At 37.0% G+C, this 20,224-nt stretch overlaps 2 protein-coding genes and 1 pseudogene across 5 annotated transcripts in view; 1 reads left to right on the top strand and 2 right to left on the bottom strand.

Moving 5' to 3' along the window:
• IPO11 (importin 11) overlaps positions 1-20,224 on the bottom strand; it is a 489,980-nt gene that overhangs the window by 326,982 nt on the left and 142,774 nt on the right. The gene's annotated exons all lie outside the window — the stretch shown is intronic.
• Positions 2,664-5,408, bottom strand: LRRC70 (leucine rich repeat containing 70). The gene is made up of 2 exons (XM_061189292.1): positions 5,167-5,408; positions 2,664-4,667 (listed from the first exon to the last, which is right to left on the bottom strand). The coding sequence occupies exon 2, from the start codon at positions 4,654-4,656 to the stop codon at positions 2,761-2,763; it is 1,896 nt and encodes a 631-aa protein (XP_061045275.1). The 5' UTR covers positions 4,657-4,667; positions 5,167-5,408; the 3' UTR covers positions 2,664-2,760.
• LOC133089717 (mitochondrial nicotinamide adenine dinucleotide transporter SLC25A51-like) lies at positions 17,931-19,330 on the top strand (annotated as a pseudogene).

Here is a 20,224-nt window from a genome sequence, read left to right as displayed (position 1 = left end):
CTTATGTATTAAGAATAGAATTAAGGCTAGGAAGAGTATCAGAGAAGATATCTGGCAAAAAGTGAGCTTTTCCAAAGCCAATATCCAAACTAAGAACAGGCAAGGGTTTACGCTCAGGTACTGGAAACTCAAGACATACGGGAAGACACGGAGATAAAAGGAAAGTATTGTATATTACAGTTACACACTATTGACAATCAAAAAACTACTTCCCATTAAAATATAGTGCCCTCTACTATGTCACATGATGCCTCAAGAGTCAGGAACAATGAAACAAGGCACATTTGGACCAGCAGAACGCATACTATCCACTCCTTTCATTCATGCTGCTTTCACCATATTTATCTTTTAACCCACAGGGCTTCTCACATTAAAGTATGCAGCCACAAGAGCCTACCAACTTCAGTAGAGTGATGACTAGAGATAGAGGGCACTTTTAAAAAACTATACTTCAGACAGTATAATACTGAAAACCATGGGCTCATCACCTTGTTAATATTGCTCCATAACTGTGAAATCATTAACTAACTAGATAATAATTTGAGACAACTGATGCATATCCCTCCCCACTCACCTAAGGCCTTATCAGTAAGCCCAATAACAGAAAAGAAAAATAAAAGTTTTAATGAGAAATGAAATGGGCCTTCTCAGGAGAAAAAAAATTAAGTTACTATTCAGTAGGCGATGCATAAAAACAAAGTCTAACCGGCAAACAGAACAACCTTCTCTTTGGTTTCACGTACTCTGTTCTCTTTCCTCTTAGTCCAGAGCAGCACAACATATTACAAGTCCATGCATATGTTTTCCAGTCTGGCCCAGTAACAGAAGACAAGCAAGGAGTGAGATCCTTCTAACAAGGAAGAACAAGAAGTACAATAGGATGTGGGGAAGTGAATGAGGGACCAACTTGGTAGGAAGACCTAACATCAAAGTTCATTTTCAGAACCTTAAAAAAGGTTTCCAGGCTTTCTTTTCCCATTTTGGCAACGCTTAAAAACAAATATGGCAAATTTTACTGTTTTTGTTGTGCTGTGGGTAAGATAATGGAGTGAAAATGCCCTTATTACATGTGGGTCCCCCTCCACCTTAAAGCTTAAACACTTTGTTATTTCTATAATTCTTAAGTTCAAGAAATGTCCACATATATGTTATGTTTGAATGTTCTATTTCTTGACCTAAGTAGTGATTAAAACAGGTGTATTTACTTCTGTATGTGGTTTATAAATAAACAAGAGTTTTCTAAAATGTTGCCTGTAGTCTAAGGGCAAATATTTTCCAAAAACCTAACATCTGATTTCTCCCTCACCTGCCATGCCTCTGCCAATCACCAAGGCACCTTCCAAAGTAGCTCTAGAATCCATCCATCCTCTCTGCCACCACCCCAGTCCAGGGCTCCAGCGTCTCTCCCATGAATCAGTGATCACTCCATGGGAGATTCAGATTAATCCTGCTTCTAGTCTTGTTCCTTCCAGAAAGAGTGCACTTTCAGTTGGTATTTGCCAAATGCTAAATGTTTAAAAGAATCCTTGGGACTTCCCTGGTGGCTCAGTGGTTAAGAATCCGCCTGCCAATGCAGGGGACACGGGTTCAAGCCCTGGTCTGGGAAGATCCCACACGCCACAGAGCAAGTAAGCCCGTGCGCCACAACTACTGAGCCTGCACTCTAGAGCCCGCGAGCCACAACTGCTGAAGCCCACGTGCCTAGAGCCTGTGCTCTGCAACAAGAGAAGCCACTGCAATGAGAAGCCTGCGCACCACAATGAAGAGTAGCCCCTGCTCACCACAACTAGAGAAAGCCCCCATGCAGCAACGAAGACCCAGTGCAGCCAAAAATAAATAAATAAATAAATAAATAAATAAATTTATTTAAAAATGAATCCTTGAATGTGTAGTCAAACAGCAGCATTTGGTTCCCTTAACAATGCTTAAAACCCTTCCATGGCTCCCTGCTGCCCTAGGGAAAAACATGAAATTACAACATCCTTCATCGTCTGATTTCTTTCTCTAGCTGCAAATCTCATAATACCACTCGCAACTCCAGTTGGACTGAATTTTAGTTCCTGAAAAGCAGTATTCTATTTCTTCAACCCTCTACCTACTATTCAGCTCTCTTTCGCTGGGCTAATTTCTACTTATCCTTTGCAATCCAGTTTCAATGTCACTTTTCTCATAAAGCTATCTCTCACCTCCACATATGTTACTCAAGATAGTACCTTCAAGTGCAGTATTTATCATACTGTACAATAACCATGTGTGTCCTCCTCTACATTTTCAAGCTCTACTGAGAATAGGAACCATGTCCATGCTATTCACAATTATAACCCTAGCACCCAGGCATCAGTATAGTATAAAATTAAAAGCATGGGCTCTGGAATCAGACAGACCTAAAAAGTGTCACAAGCTGTGAGAATTTGGGACAGTTTCTTAAACTCACTCTGCCTAAGTTTCCTTACCTGTAAAATGTAGATAGTACTACCTTATAAGGCTTTTTAAGGATTAAATGTTATATATGAAGTATTTAGCATAGTGCTTGGTACACAGAAACATTAGTTATTATTAATTACTTAATACAGTGCTTATCAAAGAAAATATTTGCTGAATGAATACAGTATTCACAAATTATTAAAAACATATATTTATTAATGCTAAGCTCATATAATTCATTATATATCCAAATAAAGTCTATAATTCTATAAGGATGCTTCAGTTTTATTCATGTCCATGACACTGAGGTTTTCTTATAGTCAATATTCAGTTGAATTATAAAGCAGAATGTTCAAAGAGAATGACCTGTGCCTCACTTTCAGGAACAATTTGTTTATGAAGTCGAATCGGCTCCAAACCAGGGCATTCTAGAGAATTTGGGGAAGTGTTACAGATTGAAGCTGTTACATTATACCTTGCTGACTGATAAAAGCTGTAGTATTCAAGTCTATTTTCCCCTGAGTTTTCTGGTGCCTTTAGTTTTTGTTTAAACTGAACAACTTTGTAGATCAAAAAAACGATTAAAACACAAGCTAAAATAAAAAAAGCTAGCAAAATGTCAAAAGCCTCATTCAACTTTTCAACTTCTTGTGTACAAATTAGAGATGTTTTCCCTGATACCGAAGCAGCATCAACCGGTAGAACACTGTTTTTTTCCAAGTTCAAGTTAACAGGAGAAGTAAGCTGTATTTGCACAGGTAACACTGCAGTAGTCTCTAATGGATTACCAAAGGTATTCTCTTGAAAAAATCTACTGGCAGGTGAAGTACGAATTCGTTCCCAGAAAGTAACACTCTCAGTGTTTTCCAAATGTTTCCCATTTGTGGTTATTTTATGCCAGGCCATCATTAATGCAGTGGTCTTGTGATGAATATGAAGAGATTTTATAGCCCAAGCTCTGGATACATTTGTTGAAGATGTAACGCAATTTGTAAAGTCAGTCCATTTAATATAATGCAATGCTCTGCCACGCATGGATGGGGGATTCTGACAATAGATGTTTAGAGTAATGGCTGAAGATGCTAACCAGTCGCGAAGACCCAATAGTTTGCAGTTACATTCCCAAGGATTAGAATTTGCCTGAAGATGAGTCAATGAAGACAATGGCTTAAGGACCCTTGGATGTAAGTCTGTAAGATTATTAAATGACAGGTTAAGAATCTTCAAAGATGCTCCCATGTTTTCAAAGGTATCATTATCAATGCTGATTATTCTGTTTCTATCTAACTTAAGGTAAATTAAATTCTTTAACAAGCTAAATGTGTCAGAATTTAAATTTTCTAAATCATTATGACTTAAGATCAAATGTTTAAGATTACTAATTCCACTAAACCCATCCCTAGTAACATTTTTAATTCTTGAATTTTTCAGAAGGAGATACTCCAAGTTGACAAGTCCTTTAAATGCAAAGGGCTGTATTGCTTCAATATGGTTCTGAGACAAAGAAAGTCTTTTAAGACTCTTAAGAACTTCAAAAGCATTTGATGGTACTTTTGTTAAATTATTACCTTCTAGATACAAACAATCCAGGTTTCCAAGGTGTTGAAAGCCTGAGTCTGATATCCTCAAAATTTTATTGTTTGATAAATCAAGTATCCGAAGAGCAATCATACCAACAAATGTACCACTCCCAAGGACAGTGAGGCGATTTCTTTGTAGATTTAAGTACTGAACTGAAACTAGATCATGAAATACTCCTCTTGGAACAAAAGGTACTTGATTAGACTGTAAATATAAATTACGAAGATTGGAAAGTCCCTCAAATATTCCAGGATCCAAGCGTTTTATAAAATTATTATTCAGATATAGAAAATATAGCTGCCTCAAATGAACAAAAGCTTTTGGATACACATACACAATGCTAGAATTATCCAAATACAACGCTACAAGAGAATGAAGTCCAGTTAATTCACTTTCATTTATACGAGATATATTATTTCCAGTCAGATATAGAAAAACTGTACTTTCAGGAAAATTCTTAGGAATGCTTGAAAGGCCTAAGTTACGGCAGTTAATTTGTCTCCCAGTGCAGAGCTGGCAAACAGACGAACATCCAAGTATCTCTTTATGGAATAATAACACAAGATAACAGGTAACAAGTAGAAACAGTCGTAGGCAAGGCAGAGAAAAACGTACTCCACACATAGCCCTGTTCTTGGTTTTTCTGTTCATATCAAAATTGGCTATAAAAAGAAAAGGTAAAACTTTAAATCATCAAAAAGTTCTTTAAATAAAAGTTTTATAATACTAGAAATTCTATACTCTATTTTATTTTATTAGGATCAGCCATAATACTAAATATCATAAATCATACTATGGTGATAGCATAAAACAGTAAGGCTGAAATACGTTCTAGAATTATTAGCACCTCCAGGCCATTAACCCACTGTTTGACAAAATGATAATTCAAATTTAATGAACTGCAAAATAAAATGTTTGCTAACTTAAAATATTACAACTGACTATAACTAAAGTGACAAATGATGATGCAGGGATAAAGATCTTTGGATATAATATGCCCCTTTATCAACTTAAAGTCTAATATCAATTAAACAACATTATAATTTAGGAATTATACACATTCAATACAGAACAATTAAGCTCCCTTTAAACTACAGGTTTTTACAAACCAAATTATTTTTTGTTTCAGCTAAAAGTTCATATTTAAATAAATAATCTTACCAAGAACAGGAAATTCATATTATTAACACTCAGCTGATTCAAGTAAAGGTTTTCTTTCTATATCTGAAGAGCGACATTTCTAAACTCCATTTCTTTTGTGGCACTGTTGACCTCCACCCCTCCACCTCTTTATTTTTTTAAGTCACAATTTGCTCAGGAAACACCACTCTTCACATTGGTTCCTCCACACTCAGTGTGTAAAACAGAGGTTGCCATGGATACAGGAAACTGAGAGACAGGAAATAATGTTATCTGTGTTTCAAAAGTATTGTTAAAAGGAAATCTCAGGAACTTATTTTTTCAGAATGCAGTTAACTTGAGTTTTCCTAACGCACAAACCCAAATATTTCATTTTAAAAGTAAGTATTTTTTAAACATGAAAATTTTAAATATTCAGAACGAACAAACTCCATATACATCAACAACAAATAGCTATCGAATGGAAAAAGCAAGTTGAAATAAGATGTAAATAGAGTAATGTAACTTTTGTGAATTTTTTAAATGCATAGAATATTTATATTTATATTGTTTTGAATATACAGTAGAGACTTCAATTTTGCTTTATTCCTTAAAAATAAACAGGTAGCAAAAACAAGTAATTTAGAACAATGAACTTGACAGATGCTGTTCTTCTGTGCTCTTCTTTTTTAATTAAAAAAAATTGGTGCATATAAAGTATTGAATACGACCAATTAGTACCTTAATATATTAAGGTATATGCCTTGAGTTGTAGAGTGATATCAAGTTGCATACCAAGTTACTGACAAAGGTTATCTTTGATAAGAAAAGTTGAGGAGAGTGAAAGAAGCCCTTTAATGACTTTTGACCATATATACATCTGAATTAACCCGAATTTTTTACAATAAAAATGTATCTGTGCATAATGTAATATTTTAAAGGATTTAAAGAGTTGACTATAAACTGTATATATTATACATTGTTTAGTCATTAATTTTTCAAAAACCTGACTGCTTAGACTTTCTAATTCTGACATTTATTAATATTACTAATACCCTGACAATGCACTTAAAATACCAGTAATAATATATATAATTGTAGACTATAACTCCCTTGATATTAAAGCAGCTTTATTTCACATCAAGACAACTACTTCAGATAATAATATAAATTATTTCCATATTAATATTTTGTATAACACCCAGCACTTTCTTTCAATTACAATAAAAAATCAGAGGTGCATACTAGATAACAGATCTTTATCAAAATGACTTACAAATCTCACAGCTATCCTTTGTGGCTGGCTATTGTTATTGCTATTTTATAAACACAGAAATTAGAAAACAACCAAAAAACCAAATGACAGAGAAATGACATAAATTAGAGGTAAAGATGAAACAAGAGCTAGGTTTTTCAAGTTCATTTTGTTTCATATTTTCAATAACATACAAAGCATAATGAGGTATGTTTCACAGATTTTTTTCAACTGTGTCATACAACTTAAAGAATTATGATGGGGTTCAGGACATGGTACCCCAAAATATAGCACCTTGGCATACTGAATACTTTAAGCTGAAGGAGTCTGAGCATACAGCATGAGCAGGAAGTTCTCTCTCTGACCTCTCCCACCCCCAGCCATACCCCCATACTCCCTGCCCTTGTCCCCTGAAACAAGTCATTAAACCCTCAAGTGAGAAGTGCCCTCCCTATAATGGGAGGAATCCTTATCTCCAAAGACAAGAGGTCTCAGAAGAATCCAAACAAATGGGACTTGTAAAATTTCCCCTGGTTTATTATACTTACCTCATACCCTTTACCCTATCATATCTTTCCATGACTTGCCATTCTACATCAAACCCAGTGTAAAAACACACAGGTTTAACAGTTTCTTTGAGTCTTCATTTCCTTATGAAGACTCCCATGACATGTAAAATGTACATTAAATTTGTATGCTTTAATCCTGTTGTCCTGTCTTTCTCAGTTTAATTTTCAGACCCAGCCAGGGACCCTAAGAGAGTCAAGGAAAACTTTTTACTCTCCTACAGTCTAGAAAAAGTCAGAGAAATTGGTCCATCAAAATCAAAATAAAATTTAAAGAGGGTAAACTACAAGGTAACAAGATCAGAACATTCATTAATTTTGTCCTCTGTTCTAGAAATATCCAAAGCAGACAAAAATATTTATTCTTACTAGATCTTGAAGTAAAGATCTGTTCATCTAGGAGTTGTTGCTCTTAGAGACAAGTGATCACTACTAAAGAAGACCGCAGAAATCAAAACCTGAAGAAGGTTGATGCAGGGAAAGAACCAGAGACCTCTTCATCTTTCTTGCTATGAGCACATCACGAATTAGTGGCAAAATTGCCCGCTCAAGGTTTAGATAAGAACTCAAGTTTCCCAGCTTCCCACTGCACTTACCGGAGGGTACATTTCCCTGTGCTTTAAATACTTTCATTTCACAGTAATCTGTATTATTTAGGTAATTTTAAATCCTCTCATGAGCTTTAAGTTCTATAACATGTTTAATAAAATCTTCATATATCTCCAATGCACAATAATTCTCCCCAATCTGAATTTTGACATTTTGAATTTGCTCTGGAATAATACATCAAAATGGTTCCTCATATCCCTTTTCTCATTCCTACTAATATTCATTAGAACTATTTCTGAACACTAAGCCTCCTAAGTAGGCATCCTGCCTTTTCTTTCCAGGAAACTGGCTCACTAAATTATTTCTCTCTCATTCTTATTGCTAAACCTTCTTTTGTACTACCTCTATCTTTAAATAATCTCATGCCTTAAGTTTCAACACATATCTATTTCCTTTCCATTCAGCAATTCCATCACAAGTACAAAAATACAAAAATAAGAGGAAAACTGTTCTATTACCATCTTTTACATATATGCCATCTGCATTATTTAGACATATAGCATCTATGTATAAACCAATCAAGATGGGTTTACATCTAAAGAATGGTTTACAATAGCAGTTACTGATCTTATTATGGATCTTAAAAATTACTTATAGATCCTAAAATCAAAAGAATCAAAACTTGAAATGGGGTTTACAATAAAAATTAGTCCAGTAACAATAAAAAATATTATCATTTTGCTCAATGTAGGGGAAAATTTTAATGAGGAGCAGTATCTCAATACAGATTGCTTAACAGTTGCCAGGAAAAACAAAAAAAAAGTATCACACAGCAGAGAAATCGGACAACACCTTGACCAGAATTGACATGATTAATGAGAAGCAGGTAGACACCACATACTGCTAGATGTGATATTTCAAGAAGAACACATCGCTTATGTAATATTCCAAACAGGGATGATTAACCTGGATCTAATCATGAGGAAATATCAGACAAACCCCAAATGAGGAACATTCTGGGAGAGAGTAAGGGAGGAAGAAAGGGAGAGAAGGAGACAGAGTAGAATTGTATTTTTCAAAAATGTTAGTCATAAGTGAGAAAGACTCAGGAAATGACATTACAGTGTAAAAGAGACTACAAAGACATGACGACTAAAAGCTTAACTATTTAGGAGCAAAAGGCCATGACTGATGCAATTTACGCAAATGGTTCAAAAATAAAGCACCATGTATGGTTGGTGTGTGTGTGTTGGTGCATGTGTGTAATGTCTGTATACACACACATAGAGATAGAGAGAATAAGAGACGGGAAGACAGAGAGAGGACACATGCTAACAAGTCCAGGCTGTCATGCTCATGGAACTTACTGAGAAAGTCATTAAAATGTACTAGAAGGACTTCCCTGGTGGTCCAGTGGTTAAGACTCCGCCTTCCAATGCAGGGGGTGCAGGTTCAATTCCTGGTCGGGGAACTAAGATCCTACATGCCCCACAGTGTGGCCCCAAAAAAAAAAAAAAAAAATGTGCTAGATACCCAAATGTCCTTCAATGGCTGAAGTGGTACATCCATACAATGGAATACTACTCAGCAATAAAATAAGAACATTCTAATAACATACACAATAGCTTGGATGGATTTAAAAGACATTATGTTTCAAAAGGATATATACTGCCTGATTCCATTTATATGATATTCTCAAAAAGACAAAATTATAGTGAAAGAGAACAGATCAGTGGTTGCCAGGAGTTAAGGGTCAAAGGGAAGATGACTTTCCTAAAGCATATAGCAAAAGGGAGTTTCCTCAGGTGATAAAATTGTTCCTTGTATTCTAATTGTGGTGATGTTTTCACAAATCTACATGTGTGAAAATTTATAGTAGTGTATACCCCCCCAAAAAAAGTCAAACTTACTCTATGTCAATTAAAAAATAACAGTTTTTAAGTCCTTTTATTTTCAAATACAAATATAAATATTTGTGGGTAAAAAACAAAATACATACAAAAAACTGCTAGACAAACACTTGTTTGATTTACAATCATGACCAGTTTTACAAAGGAAAAACAAAGAGTACTTTGAATGGAGAACAAGAAACCCGCCTACACTGTTGGTGGGAATGTATATTGGTGCAGCCACTGTTGAGAACAGTATGGATGTTCCTTAAAAAACTAAAAATAGAGCTACCATATGATCCAGCAATCCCACTCCTGTGAAAAGATGAAAACTCTAATTTGAAAAGATACATGCACTCCAATGTTCATAACAGCACTATTCACAGTAGCCAAGACATGGAAGCAATCTAAGTGTACATCAACAGATGAATGGATAAAGAAGATGTGGGGTATGTGTGTGTGTACACACACACAGAGACACACATACAATGGAATATTACTCAGCCGTAAAAAAGAATGAACTATTACCATTTGCAGCAACATGGATGGACCTAGAGATTATCATACTAAATGAAGTAAGTCAGACAGAGAAAGACAAGTATTATAAAGATATCACTTATATGTGGAATCTAAAAATGATAAAAATGAACTTATTCACAAAACAAACAGTCTCAAAGACACAGAAAACAAACTTATGAATACCAAAGGGGAAAGAGGGGGGCTGAGGGATAAATTAGGAGTATGGGATTAAATAGATACACCACTATATGTAAAATAGATAAATAACAAGGATTTACTGTATAGCACAGGGAACTATATTCAATATCTTGTAATAACCTATAAGGAAAAGAATTTGAAGCTGTACACCTGAAACTAACACAATATTGTAAATTAACTATATAGTTCAATAAAAAAAAGAGAGTGCTTTGAAGGTACTGAAAAGCATGCCAATTTACAGAATTTGTCAAAATTCTTGTCAAAGAAGCTTAGCATAGTCCAAACACAGAGAGACTAGCCAGCAAGACTGGTGCAGAATGACTGAGTAGGTTGAGATAAGACTCAAGGAGTAAGCCAAAATTTTGGCAGACCCTGTAGGACAAGTTACTCCATGGAAGCCACTGAAGAGTTCTCAAGTAGGAGAGGGAAAAGATCATTTTTCCTTTTAAAAAAATGGTTCTGTCTTCTTCTCTGTGAAATACGACTTGGAGGAGATATGAGATCAGTTTACGAGACTAAAGCAGTAGTCCAGGAAGAAGAATAAGATAGCTTATATAAAGATAGTGGAAGTGGAAATGGAGGCTATGGATCTGAGATACATTTATAGGTCTAGACAACAGCTTTGGTGATGGATTAAACGTGGGAAGTTTCTGACAAGAGTAATTGGGTGTTCAGAAGTATCCAAGACCGAGAGGAGCATAGTGCATTGGTTATCTCACCTCCATCAAATATATCCAATTCAATAACATTACTGAGAGCCTACTATGTGTCAGGCATTGTGCTAGACTATAAGGATACTAAAGATAAACAAAATCCTGGTCCCTGATCTCAAGCAGCTCAAGATACCCTGAGAGAGAATAAATGTTCAATTGAGATACTCATTTTAACAATATCCTTCCTGACCATGTAAGGTATTCTGTAAGCAAGTATCCTATGTTTAGTGTTAAACAGAGGGAAAAAAATGTGTACAACATTATCATCATCACAGGCAGAATTTATTTACTGAGCATATACTACTTCCCAGGCATTGCTCTAAGTATTTTAAACATATTAGCTCACTCAACATACAAAATAATCCAACAGTTTAGTTCCATTTTATAGATAAGGAAAGAGACAGAGACAGGTTAAGTACTTTGCTCAAGGTCACACAGTGAATTTTAAGAGCGAGAACTCACATCTACCCAGTGTGGCTCCAGAGCCTGGACCTTTAAGCCCTTCACTATATCTCAACACATGGGCCTAACTTCTAAAACGCCCAGGAGGTAAAATACAGAAAGTAGAAATAGACAAGTAATCCAAGATAAAAGATGCATGATTCAGTCAAAAAATTTCAAGGAGGCAGAAATCACTTTTAGACATAGAAACTGGAAAGAGTTTTGACAAATGAAAAACTGAGAGATAAATGAAGAAATATCAAAGGATAGCAAATGATATCGTGAGCCAATAAAACTGTACCTTTAACTACCTCAAACTCTACCCTCTACCCTCTTTCTCCAGTTTCCCTTCAACATACAGACTGAATTCCAAACATTTTTCTCTGGTCTATAATAGATAAGGGGGTTTAAGGGCCATCACTGAGGAATGTTAAGAGTAGCAAATACAAACTGAGGGTCAACTCTATACAATCACTTTGTAAAGAGTAGTCAACAAAAGCTTCTTCCTGGATTGAAATACCTGCCAATTCCTGAAAAGTGAAATGGAGGCAACAACAATAATGAAAAGAATAATGAGTAAGTGCTTGCATGTGTGCCCAAGGGATGTGCATGAAATAGCTGCAGGGAGATAAGAGTCTTCCCTCAAATGGTGGCATTGGTCACATTTGGACAGACTGAATGGGGGAAGGACTCAGAGTAAATGAGGGAAAGCCTCAGGAAAGCCTAAGATGGTACCCTCACACACTTGGTCAAAATGACGGATGTAGTAACATTAATAGTGGTAGCAGCGTTACTTGATAGATAGTAGCAATGATTGACAGAGTAACACTCAATCATTTTGTAAGCAGCTTTTGGCAGGAAAGAGCTCTCTGCAGGAGGCCCCTTTTGTCACTTTAGCAGAGCTATATGGTCACTAACCTTAAACCTGGCACCCCCATGCTTTACTCATCTCCAGCCCTAGCACACCTTTCAAATCTTTTGATCACACAATACCCTGCCTAACCTGTTGGTTCTTTCCATAGATCAAAGAAGTAGAAATGAAGAATAAATAATTAACAGATGACCAGATCTCTTTCCCAGCTTCCCCTTCAGTAATCTTACGAGCAAACTGTGTGAACAAGATAGCATCTAAAGAAAGATCACAAGAAGCCGACAAGCTGGCAAGCAGGGAAAGATGGTGATGACTCTGACCCCGAATCTCAATGATTAACTGAGATTACTTCCCCTTTTTCTCTTTAAAAACTTTCATAGCCAAGCAGAAACTTCAGAGTTGGTTTTGGGACACAAGGCCGCCTTCCCCCCCGATTGCCAGCTTTCTGGTTAAAAGCAATGTTTTCCATTTCTACCAACACTTGCCTCTTGAGTATTGATTTTTGAGTGGTGAGCAGCCAGACCTGTTTGGTAACAATTTATTGAGCAATCATATGCATTACACTTTAATAGGCATTAAATATACATTCTCCAATTTAACCTAATAATGACCCACAGGTACTAGTTTCAAATGCCTCACTGTTGAAACATGAGAAAACTGAGGCCCAGAGAGGAAAAAGTGGTCCAATGTCACACAAATAGTAGGTAGAGCATGCATCTCAAGCTAAAGTTAGCTTTCCTCTCCATCACACTGTGTCTTTTTCTCTCTGAGACTCTTAGAGTAAAAGCAGAAGCCCAAGGAAAAGAATCCCAAAAAGTAAGACGCTCCTCAAGCTATGAAAGTATTTACCTACACAGGAAAAATCAGAAAGTACACAGGATTCATGATAGAAAAAGTCGAAGGACTTTTTCTATTCCTTAGTTTTTATCCCCTTGTTGAAACTAGCTACTCTGTAAAAATTATGTTTCTATATTGCTTCAGGGCCTAGACCCAATCAATACCTCATTCTCAATCAGAATCTTCTCTTATTCTCATTAAACAGTTTAAGGTCCTGAAACTTCAAAGCAATCCCATTCACTCACAGTATTGCTTTCTTGGGTTATCTGTTTAAAAGAAGCTTAATGCCATACAATGGTTGGTGATTAGTTAACATTACCCATGGTCTATAAGATGACTGCCACATTATCAAAAGTTTGTCAGAAGCCCTTATCTAATTTGTAGACACGGCGCTGGTCCTAGATGTGAGGAGAGCATTAAGAGTGTAGTCCCAAAGTCACAAGCATTCAGGAACTCTCCTAAGCAATTAGGACAGGAGACGGAAGACATAAGTTGTTGTTGTTCTAAGAAGCCAGGTTGCACTGAATAATGATGTGTAAACTGAATGCACAGCATGGTGCCCTGGCCCATGATAGAAACTTCAAAAATATTGCTGAATGTTTGTTGTATCAGTATCCCAGGCTTGATATTAGAAAGGAAGGTAGGGGCACTTTAGTTCTGCTGTATGTTTCAAGGGTAAAGTGAATTTGTATTGGAAATGAAAACCAAAATGGATTCTTTCCATTCAAATTCTAAGGTGAGAGGACAGAAACACTTCAAAATACTTCTGAAACTACCGAACTTTTGGGTGGGGGGTGACACTGGGTTTTCAAAGGACCTGCCAGAAGAACAAGTTGACGTTCGGCTTTAAAAAGAAAGTCTTATAAATGATTATAACCCTTCAATAAAAAAATCACCAAGCCCAGGAATTAATAATTTACCTCTTTCTTTCACAAAACTACTCAGTGAACATGCAATTATGGCACCAACTGTTCATCTTCCTAAACCATCTTGTCTACACCCTCCAGCTTCTGTTACCAAAAGATACATGTGCATAGCCTAATCAAAAAAATGAAAACATTAAAGGCTGCATTATAGAGGGGTTTTTCCCCAGTTAGACTGAAATGATTTGAACCAATAATTACTGCAAATTGCATTAGGTTAGATGCAAAGGAAAACGTTAATAATCCAAAGATTATTCTTTTGGAAATCTAAAAGTGTCTATCCCATTAGTAAAACATATATTCAAAAGGAGATGAGGAGCAGAACCTCAACAGCTGAGGTCCTGAATCCTCAAAGTACTCTTTTATGTGTTTCTAGTTTCCCTACATAACAATGACAGAAAGAGAAATAGTCATCATTCAATACACCCAAGGAGGATTATTCATTGTGTGGTCAACTCTGGCAAAATAAATATTCTAAACAACTTCCCCCCTTGACACCTCACTGCCCCTTTCCACAAATCAGTATATAATCAGATAATACTAGGATATATACTAGGATCTAACTAGGTTAGAAATCAGTTCAAGCTAAATCTTCAGGGGAAAAAACAACAATAATAAGAGCAAACACCATAAAACAAAAACCCTAGACTATGCAAGGACTATGTCCGTTTTCCCCACAGTAATCTCACTATTTAGCATTCCACAGACATTCAGTAAGTATTTGATGGAAAAGAGGAGGGAGTGATCATTCACCTAAAGGGCAGAATAATCACTAAGTGTGCCTTCTGTCACTCTGATTCTGTACCTAGAATACTGTATGGCACACTGAAATAGCTCAGCCAAGGCTTGATCATCTTGCCTATCAAGTACACACAAAAAGTAAAGAATAAAATGCTTTCCATCAGTCCTCTCAGATTGGCTTCTCCTATCTCTTCTCCAGAGGGGACACAAGAGTTTGACACACATACACAGCATAGCTTTTCAGTGGCAACTTGACTTCCAATACCATCTCAACCTACTTACAGAAACCCATTTATAAAATCATACCTATACAATGTATAGGAATCTGTAGTTTGAAATTACCTATTGCTCTAATCTACTTTATTGAAAACAAAAGGTAATTCATAACTAATTCACTTTAGAAATAATGTCTCAAAATCTCTCATCTTTTAAAAAAATTATGGCACATAATATGTGTAAACAAATGTGTTCACTAATGACTTTTCATTCCAAAATTAACCATCATTATCATGGAAACAACAAATGATGCAAAAGGACTGTCAGTATTTACTGAATGTTTATTATTAAATGCCTTGGGAATTTCTTTAACTATACTTTGTATAACCTGTGCATGTATTTTTTTAACTGTAGCATTGTAGAACACTATAAATTGTTTATTATTCATTACAGTAAACTGATATCCAAGAAACCAAGTGACTTCCCAAGTGTATGAACAAAACTTCAATTCCAAATCCCACAATCTCACACTCCCTCCTCTCTAAATTTATGAAACTATATTTAATGCTCAAATGACCAATTTAAATTTAAATGACACATACTTTTCAAAGTAATACATCTAAATTCATTCCACACCTTTTTTTTTTTGCAAAGGGTATTGAACAGTCAGGTATAAAATAAATAAATAAATATATATATATATATGTATAAATATACGTGTGTGTGTGTGTGTGTGTGTGTGTGTGTGTGTGTGTGCGCGTGTGTAGGGTTGGCCAAAAACTTCGGGTTTTCCGTAGATCTTACAGAAAACCCAAATGAACTTTTTGGCCAACCTGATATATATATATATTTATATGTTGACTTTAATAAACAGATTAAAAGTATGCCTAAAGTAGCCCCATTCGAAGAACTCCTAATTTGCAACAATACTACAAATCAGAGTATACATAAAAACACCCCTCTTAAAGGGCTGCTAAATGTGAACATCTTTTTATGGGGTGTTAATATGACAAAATTAAACAATGATCTACTTACCTCAAAAAGTGCACTTTTTAAAAGACTGACCAGGGCTTCCCTGGTGGCGCAGTGGTTGGGAGTCTGCCTGCCAATGCGGGGGACACGGGTTCGAGCCCTGGTCTGGGAGGATCCCACATGCCACGGAGCAACTAGGCCCGTGAGCCACAATTACTGAGCCTGTGCATCTGGAGCCTGTGCTCCACAACAAGAGAGGCCACGATAGTGAGAGGCCCGCGCACCGCGATGAAGAGTGGCCCCCACTTGCCGCAACAAGAGAAAGCCCTCGCACAGAAACGAAGACCCAATGCAGCCATAAATAAATAAATAAATAAAAGACTGACCAAAAAGTATGCTTTACTTCCAACTAGGACTGACAAATTGAGAGATCAAATTAGCTTAATTTTTCAGGCATAAACATTTCTGAACATTTAGATGTTCAGAAAAATATGTTATTTAAGTGGGAGAAAAAATAACACACGATTACAGTGTAAATATTTATTAAATTCATTCAATTAACTTACTGTGCACCTACTATGTGTTAGTCATGGTGCTAAGAACAAGAGACAATTAATACTCAGTGTACTGATTATGCCTTTTTATTTTCTGTATGCTGATGCTTTGACAGATGGGACCTTGCTTAACCTGGAAAGACTGGCCCTCTTAGGGTTAGCCAATTCCGAGAGATAGAAAATGGCTGCCTTTGAGCACATATTTCATACACAAACTAACTGATCCAGAGCCCTTACTCCAACTATCAAGCTCTTACACTCCATGCCACTATCTCCCTTCTCCTAACTAACCTAGGGCCAGGTACCAGACAACTCATGACAGTCCCTACACCCTGTAGCCTCCTAAAATTACTCGAACTTGCCAATCCTAAACCGGCTTACCCTTGCTTTCCCATCCCTTCCCACAGAAAGTGCAATAAAGGCTCTTGCCCACATTTCCCCCTCTCTCCCTCTGTCTCTTGACCAACCCTGGTGTTTCCCCATGTGGTTCTGTGTGCTGTGGTATGCTCCTTCCTCTTGGGAACTGTGAGTAACAAACAGTTTCAATGGCAATTGTCCCTGATCTGTTGGCCTTGCCGTATCTGAAAAATACTAAAACCTACATTTTAAAGCACCCAGGGTCTACTATGGAGGCATTTGTATTTCGTAATGTTTATTGAACAAATAAATGAATGAATAAGCCAAGAATGAATGCTGGCAGCAAACATGCAAGCAAACACTAGATCAAAAATTAAAGACCTGAATTCTAACATTTTCAATATGTGATAAGTTGGGCAGCAGCAAATTTACAATGAGTAAATTATCCGTAACCGTATTGCTAGGTGAAAACTAGTAACTGCCTGATTCATCTCAGAGAATAAAACTGACTCTCCCTTGAAGGCCTTACTTTCCTAGGATTTATGCTCTATTCTCAGCCTAGCTCTCCAGCTTTATTGCTCTTACTCCCTTCGCTCTAATGGCTGCCACACTGGCCTTCTTTCAGTTTCCTGAAGGCGCCCTCACCCCTCCAGCTACAGAGCCTTTGCCCACGTTGTTCTGCCTGTTTGGAATACTCATTCTCTCTCAACTCAATTAACTGGAGTTAATTTCTCTCAACGAACTAGAGTTAATTTCTCCTCTTCATATCTCAGCAAACATTTCTTCAGGAAAGTCCTTCTGTACTGCATTAATGCCCTAATCTGGCAGCTGCACAGTATCCGTGTCAACTGTTATCATTTTTATTCTGTAGTTCCATAATTCTTTAACTCTGTCCTCTTCACTTGACTGTTACCTCACAAATACAAAAACCACATTTATCCTCATACTGTTCCACTACTACTCATTAACATTAGGATATTAGAAAGCAAACAGGTAGCTGGAATGTAATTAAAATAAAGTAGTTTTATGCCTCATTGGTCAAAGTATTTAGAGAACATTCCTGGTAATGAAATAATCTCTCCGACGCTCCACCCCATGCTCTGAGGTCGTTTAAGGTCTGCGCCTGCGCCAGTGCTGGCTAGCAGGCTCACCAACCTGCAGGTGGGGGCTACCAGGCGTGGAGCCGGGCGCCAGTGGCAATAGGAAACCCAGTTACCAAAACTGACTCTAGATGAGAGAACCTAACAGACCAGTAACAATGGAAGAAATTGAGAAAGTTATCAAAAAGCTACCATCCCCCAAAATACCAGGCCCAGATGGTGTTACAGGTTAAAAAAACAAATCCTTCATGAAGAAAGATCTTAAGCAACATGATGAACTCAGAAGCTCATGAAAAGAGGCCACCAATCCTAATGTTTTAAAAACAAGATATACCACCTCATATTGCCAATGTTAGTGAAATGAAGCATTACTTGTGTGGATTCTGTGCAGCTTTCAACAATGTAGCAATCATTGGGCTTCCCTGGTGGTGCAGTGGTTAAGAATCCACCTGCCAATGCAGGGGACACGGGTTTGAGCCCTGGTCCGGGAGGATCCCACATGCCGCAGAGCAACTAAGCCCGTGCACCACAGCTGCTGAGCCTGTGCTCTAGAGCCTGCGTGCTACAACTGCTGAGCCTGCGTGCTACAACTGCTGAAGCCCGCACGCCTAGAGCCTGTGCTCTGCAACAAGGGAGGCCACCGCAACGAGAAGCCCGCGCACCGCAATGAAGAGTGGCCCCCACTTGCCGCAACTAGAGAGGACCTGCGCACAGCAATGAAGACCCAATGCAGCCAAAAATAAATAAATTAATTTTTAAAAAAACAGTGTAGCAATTGCATTTCCCATTGGAAGGTCCTCTTTTGGCAAGAGCTGTATGAAATCAAAACCCAGGATGCAGTACTTCAGTTGAGAAGGGATGGATTTTGAAACTTGCACCATGGAATCCTTCCCCCATTAATGGAGAAGACAACAACACTAGCACTTATGTTTGGTCTGTATGAGGATTTATCTTGCCTTCTCCTTAAGCATATCAGTACTCCAGAGTTTGCAACCAGTAGGTAGCATGGCAGCAGTACTTGCAGGGATAACAGAAAGCAATTTTCATGCCACTGGAACGAGTTCAAACATTGCTTCAAGACCACAAGTATCATGACAAATATACACTTGTCAGGCTTTCAAGGCACCAAAATGCCATGGACTTATAGAGTGTTATCAAGGCCTGGTGCCTGTTCTTTTCAGTAACAGATTCAGCAACGTCCTTTTTTTGGCCTTCGAGGTCCCATCAAAGAACATCTGCCTATGGCAATGACTCACAATGCTCATCTGGTCAATGATATTATCTGTGGAGGTCTATAGGGTGCCAAGTTGGAATCTTGTTTTTTCCAGTTAATATTGTAAAAACTTAAATGCAGTCTCAGATTGATGGTGAATTTCCATCTTTCCCCAGGGTTTTCCAAAAACTCTGGTTAAAACAGGACAGGAATCTGACAAATCTTTTCAGAGGTGCCCATCTCTTGCGGCATAACTGATGCAACTTATGAATTCCTGTTAAAGATTATATGAAAGAAATCAGTTAAGTGCCACTTATCAACTGAAGAGACCCAAGAGAAATGCAGTTTGGCCTCGTTCCTAATCGGCCAAATACAAGTTGGTGTCATAAATCCAGGGCACAATGAATTATGGGCAAAGCTGCTTTCCTTAAGCACCAACAAATTCAGAACAGACACTTTCAGTAGGAAAAAAGAATGGGGGGGGGGAGCAAGAGAGAGGCTGGGGACGGGGATGAGTGAATAAGGACTGCTGAAGAGTACATGGTTCCTTCTGGAGGTGACGAAATGTTCTAAAACTGATTGTGATGATGGATGCACAACGCTATGGATATGCTAAAGAGTACTGAATTGTACACTTTAAATGGGTGAATTGTACGGTCTATGAATTACATCCTTATCAAGCTGTTACCACACACATACACACAAAAGATGTTTCTAAGACGTTTTTCTTGTGAAAGACGTAAAAAATTAAGAACTAATTTTTACTGTAGTAAAGCTACTAAAATATTAGGTTAAGAATTTACAGATAAAAGAAAATAATATAAAATGCTAAATAAGAATACATGACCTAGGAGTAAAAGATGCATCCTGTTTTAAAGGATGAAAATAAAATTGTCACATTAAATACTCACTTAGGAATGGTCAGTTTAAACCAAACATAATTCTGGTAAAACAACACATCCACAATTTAAAAATTTTAAACTGCCTTTTATTTAACTATATTTAAACTATAACAAAATACTACTCTTTGGAACCTGTTACCTTGATTCTACTAGCCTGTTTTAAAAGCTGTAAAATGACTTAGAAAATTATCTTAGAAAATTTATACAGAATAATAAATTTCCAAATGCTAATCATAATATATACTATTTTTGAGAGAGAAGAGAACTAATGGAGAGGTACTAAG

The sequence above is a fragment of the Eubalaena glacialis genome, chromosome 4 (assembly GCF_028564815.1).
Source record: "Eubalaena glacialis isolate mEubGla1 chromosome 4, mEubGla1.1.hap2.+ XY, whole genome shotgun sequence".
Classification (NCBI taxonomy): Eukaryota; Metazoa; Chordata; class Mammalia; order Artiodactyla; family Balaenidae; genus Eubalaena; species Eubalaena glacialis.
Note: the sequence above shows the minus strand (reverse complement) of the source record. Positions and strands in the feature narration are given on the sequence as shown.

Coding starts and splice junctions, on each gene's coding strand:
- LRRC70 (XM_061189292.1), bottom strand. CDS start 4,656: ATGAACAGAAAAACCAAGAACAGGGCTATGTGTGGAGTACGTTTTTCT.